Raw genomic sequence first — 5,607 nt, 5'->3', positions numbered from 1 at the left:
TGCCCAAGGTCCCGAGAGGAGAATGGAGGAGAAGGGATTGTGGCGTGGCCATCTCTTCTGGGGGGTGAGCTTTCTGTCTCTCTGTCTGTCTCTTTCTGGTGAGCGCATGCGCCTTATAGTAAAAAATCTCAAAAAAAAAAAAATGAAAATGAAAAAGAAAAAGAAAGTGGCTCCAAAGATAATTTTATACCATTCTTTAAAAAAGGAAACTTCCTTTTAATTTTATACCCACCCACACCCCAATTTCAAAACACACTATTTAATAGTCTCAGTCATGGACATTTTGCAAGAGATTTTATATTTCGCTCCCATAGCTTCTGGTTATCAGAAAACCCGTGCTTTCCTTTATTGCAGGAATTTGGTCTGGCTGACGTTGGTGTATCCCTTCCTATATTCTTCACCCTCGTCTTTGCTTCTGGAGGCATTTCCTCTGGTTCACTATCCAGCAGTTAGCGTAATGGCTATGTCGCTGGACTCCCATGTAGTCAACTGTGGTTCGCATCCCGGACCCGGTGGCTTAAACTCACGCCGGGCGCGTGTGCGTGCATGCCCAAGATCCCGAGAGGAGAATGGAGGAGAAGGGATTGCGGTGTGGCCATCCCCCTTGGGGGGTGATTTCTCGCTTTCTGTCTCTCTGTCTCTCTCCGTCTGGCGAGCGCATGCGCCCTATAGCAAAAACAAAACAAAACAAAAACCTCTCCAAAAAACAAACAAACAAAAAAACCAAAACCAAACAAACAAAAATGTCGCTGCTACTGAAAGGGTTTTGGAACAAGAGTTGGAGTAGTTTCTTTAGGCTTACTTGATCCAAGTTTGATGGATATGGCTGGTGCTTTTCTTGCCTTCTGACGATCTATGGCAAACCCAAGCTTGGAGATCTTTATTGGCATTGTTGGGAGCTCTTCAGCTGCTGCTTCAGCTGATTGCTGCGACTGGAACTTTCCCCTCCACTACTCCAGTGGCTCCAGCTCACTGCACTGTTCAGGCTTCTCCTCTCCCACCTTCCCGCCTGCCATTTTCCCTGCCAAGACCTCTCTGCAAATTTAAGATTTTTTACACTTAAAATTAGCCTATTTGAACAAGTACTGGTACATACATGTAAAAACTGTGAAAGTAGATTTCTGGAACTGGGGAAGGTAGGAGAAACTAATTAGCCTTTTAAATGGTGATGATTGATCACTTTCAAGATTATAATTTCATAAAGGGGGAATTTTATTCTTCACTAAAGTAAGAGAAAGAAAATATATATGGGAGAAATGTACAGTTTTGTTGTCTTTAGTTAGCCATAGGGTTATGTGCATTTGCCAGAGAGAGAGAAAGTGAGAGGGGAAGTGAGAAATCACCTGCAGGGAATGGTGCTGTCACAATCTCTTCTCCATTCTCCTCTCAGGATTTTAGCATGCAAACATATGCACTTGGCATAAATTTCAAGCCACTGGGTCAGGACTCAAACCACATGGTCCCGGCGGTCCGGCATAGTCAGCCACATGGGTGCCAGCCTCCTTGACCTCCACGCCACCTATTGGCCCAAGAAATGTATACAATTAATGAGATAATGGTTAACTATCTGGATGGCTTTGAAAACACAGACACCTTTTAGAACTATCCAGAACATGCTGCTGTTCTACTTATAAATTAAAAAAATTCAAGGTGGTATTGGTTATTTTTCTTTTTCTTTTTCCCATAAGGCTGTAAAAGGAAAACAGTAAATTTGGAGACGGTAGTCTGCACATTGCTGAGTAATCCCAGTGCCACTCTCACTTTAGAAGCAACCTTGTATGTATTTCTTTTTTTTTTTTGGAGAGGTTTTCGCTATAGGGCGCGTGCGCTCGCCAGACAGACAGAGACAGACAGAGAGACAGAAAGCGAGAAATCACCCCCCAGGGGGGATGGTCACGCCAAAATCCCTTCTCCTCCATTCTCCTCTCGGGAACTTGGGCACGCACGCACACGCGCCTGGCGTGAGTTTTAAGCCACCGGGTCCAGGACACCAACTGCGGTCGACTACATGGGAGTCCAGCGACATAGCCATTACGCTAACTGCTGGTCCCTGTATTTCTTAGTAAAGACATACCATGTACCTCACTGCCTCAGGCACTAGAGGAGGCCATAGAAGCCAAAGATATAATTTGTGTCAGGGAACTGAGAACTAGGAAGAAATAAAAAGCTAAGACAAAGGGAATAAGTTAATTTTTTTGTAAAGGATTTGTGTTAGTAAGTAGGGTGTCAGTGAACACTGGAGAATGTTTAACACTTGGCCAAGAAGAATAGATATTTTAGGAAGGGACAGCAGTGTGAATCAAAAGCCCAGAGCTGGACACGAGTGATCATTGTCTTGGTGTGGGATGATGAAGAGAATTTAGAGACTTAAGCTGGAGGTTACAAACATTTAACTGGTTCCTGATTTAATTTTTCAGGTAGTTTACTTCTAAAACTTCATTATTTGATTTTCCAATTTCAAATGAAAATGTCGACTTGAGCATGAAATATGTTTTTATTTATCATACTGCATCTCCCTTATTTGTTCCCCTTAATATATTGTGTTAATATTTTTTTCCTAAACAAAGGGGTTTACATTTGTTAACAGTAAATAATACCCATGTTGCTAGTGGTCTATATGTTCCCCAAAATATATGAAATTTAACAATGAATATTAAATAAACTTGTATGGTTTTGAACAGAAATGAAAAAATTGAAAATAATACATTTAAATCATGGGATAACAGAAAAAGAATTCATAGTATTTTTGAAATGGAAAATAACATTTTCTTCTTTTTTAGGTTGAACAAGTAAAATTACTTGACCGATTCAGTACTGGAAACAAGTCACTGACGGGAACACTGTATCTTACGGCCACACATCTGTTATTTATAGACACTCATCAAAAAGAAACCTGGGTAAGGACTTCAGCTATGCTGTTTACCATAGTAATAATAATAATAAATTTTGCCTGTGTATTTTATTGTGGACACATGCAACAAAATTTTCAATCCTTGGGTACTTATCTCAACTAAACATTTTTCAGTCATCAGGTCACTCCTGGCCTCCCTTCTAATAAGTCAGTAATAACATTTGTGATGTGGAATTCTGCAGAATAGCAGATACTTTTTAACTCCAAAAAAAAATTGTAAAATCCGGGACCAGCAGGTGGCGTGGTGGTTAAGGCGCTGGAATTCCCATATGGCCAGCCATGGTTTGAATCCTGGACCTGGTGGCTTGCTTTCTCACTCTCCCTCTCTCTCTCTCTTTCTCTCTATGTCTTTCTCTGGCAAAACTCATGTGAAAATAATAATAACTAATAAATAAAAATAATAATTCTAAAAAAAATTGTAAAATCCTACTTGTTCCCTTTAAGAAAAATCTAAAAAATGTATATACATATTAACAGATCAAATGGCATATTCATATCATAGTATTTTTATACCAAATTGCACTTAGGGTGTTTCATTTATTTATTTTTTTGCTGGTCCAAATATTATACATATGTATATAAAAGACATACTTTTTTGTTTTTATTTACCGGAGGGTGTGTATGCTTGGAAAGAGGGAGAGAGAGACAGAGAAAGCACCCTCAATGTTGCATGGCACATCATGCCACACAATACCTTCTCGTTCATTTCTTCAGCCCGTTGGGGTTTGGGGCATTGTATCATGCCTGGTGTGGTTTTCAAGCTGCTTGGGCAAGGGATTTTTTGTTTTTGTTTTGAGAGATTTTTACTACAGGGCATGTGCACTCACCAGAGAGACAAAGAAAAATAGAAAGCGAGAAATCACCCCCTGGGTCTAGGATGGTCACACCGCAATCCCTTCTCCTCCATTCTCCTTTTGGGATTTTGGGATTTGGGGCATACATGCACATGTGCCCAGCATGAGTTTTAAGCCACTGGGTCTGGCTGCTTGGGGGAGGATTTGAACCATGACTGGCCATGTGGAACCTGGCTCCCTTAACCACTAGGCCATGGGACTGGCCCAATATATATGTTTTCAAGTATGCTTTCATGTAATACTCAAGTATATGTTCAATTATACTTGAAAAGATACATATACATGTGAACATCTTGCATATGTTTCTTGGTATATGTGTGTGCTAGAATTTCTCTGGGATATTTGGGAGTTTAATTACTGAGTCTTAGACAAGCATATATTTCATCTTAGTAAGTATATCACCTTTCCAAAATGATTGTTCCAGTTTATTCTCCTCAGTAAAATGTTACACATTGTTCTACATCCTCAACAACATTGGTATCGTCAACTTAAACATTTTTGTCTGTCTGGTTGATGTATAATTGTGATTTGAATTTGCCGATTGCAGAGATGTTTCAGATATTTTGGCTTGAGTTTTCTTTTCCCAGTGGATTGTTCATTTTTCTTTTGTTTACTATTGATTTTATAAGAGGTTTTTTTTTGTTTTGTTTTGTTTTTTTTAGATTATCACCATAGGGTGTGTATGCTGCTGGAGGGAGACATACAGAGAGAGAAAGAAAGTGAGAGATCACCCCCTCTGGGATGGCCATGCCATAATCCCTTCTATGCTTGGGATTTTGGGCACATACATGCACGCACGTACACCTGGCATGATTTTCAAGCCATTGGGTCTGCAAGTCGAACTGTGGTTGGCCATGTAGGAGTCTAGCGCCTTAACCACTATGCCACCTGCTGGCTCCAAGAGTTTTAGGTTTTAAAGTTTTGTAAGATATGTGTATCATAAATAGTTTCTCTGAGTATGGTTTGTCATTTTTGTGTTTAGTGTTTTAAATTTAATTTTTTTAAGAGAAGTTTTTGCTATGGAATACATGCACTTGACAGAGAAAGTGAGAAGTCACCCCCCCCACCCCAGAGGCAATGGTCACTTCACAATCCATTCTCCTTCACTCTCTTCTCAGGATTTTAGTCATGTATGCACAAATACCAGGCTTGAATTTCAAGCCATGGGTCCAGGACTCGAACTGTGGTTGACTATGTAGGAGTCCAGTGATGTAACCATTATGCCATCTGCTGGTCCCTTAAAGTTTAATAAGTTTTATATTTTCTATGTTATAGATTTTTTACTTTTTTATGGTTTATGTTTTTTTTTATTTTGGAAATACTTCTCTATGTTGAGATTACAAAGGTTCTCATGTATTTTTTAAAAAGAATTATTTATTTATCTTTATTTGTAATTATTACTTTAAAATTTGCTATAAGACACATGTGCTCACCAAGAGAGTGAGAGAGTGAGTAAGCAAGCCACCAGGTCAGGAACCAGAACTACAGTCAGCAGCATGGGAGTTGAGTGCCTTAACTACCATACCACCTGCTAATCCCATATATTTACTTTTTCTTTTAAAGAATTATTTACTTTTATTAGTTATTTTTATTATTTTTTAATTTGACCAGAGAGAGTAAGGGAAAGTGAGAAAGCAAGCTACTAGGTCCAGAACTTGAACTACAATCAGCCATGTGGGAGTTCAGTGCTTTTACTACCATGCTAACCTGCTGACCCTAGCCCCCATATATTTTCTTTTTTTTTTTTTGGAGAGGTTTTCGCTATAGGGTGTGTGCGCTCACCAGACAGAGAGAGACATAGAGACAGAAAGCGAGAAATCACCCCCCAGGGGGGATGGTCAT

At 39.5% G+C, this 5,607-nt stretch overlaps 1 protein-coding gene across 4 annotated transcripts in view; it reads left to right on the top strand.

Moving 5' to 3' along the window:
* The window catches only part of MTMR6 (myotubularin related protein 6), a 62,169-nt gene that overhangs the window by 13,669 nt on the left and 42,893 nt on the right, over positions 1-5,607 (top strand). For all 4 annotated transcript variants that reach the window (XM_014592012.2, XM_014592013.2, XM_014592014.2 and 1 more), the window contains exon 2: positions 2,781-2,897. In XM_014592012.2, the coding sequence (XP_014447498.1) occupies positions 2,781-2,897 (117 nt within the window). The remainder of the gene's footprint in view (positions 1-2,780; positions 2,898-5,607) is intronic.

The sequence above is a fragment of the Tupaia chinensis genome, unplaced genomic scaffold, assembly GCF_000334495.1.
Source record: "Tupaia chinensis unplaced genomic scaffold, TupChi_1.0 Scaffold000634_1, whole genome shotgun sequence".
Classification (NCBI taxonomy): Eukaryota; Metazoa; Chordata; class Mammalia; order Scandentia; family Tupaiidae; genus Tupaia; species Tupaia belangeri.
The sequence above is the reverse complement of the archived record's forward strand: the minus strand, read 5'-3'. Positions and strand labels throughout refer to the sequence as shown.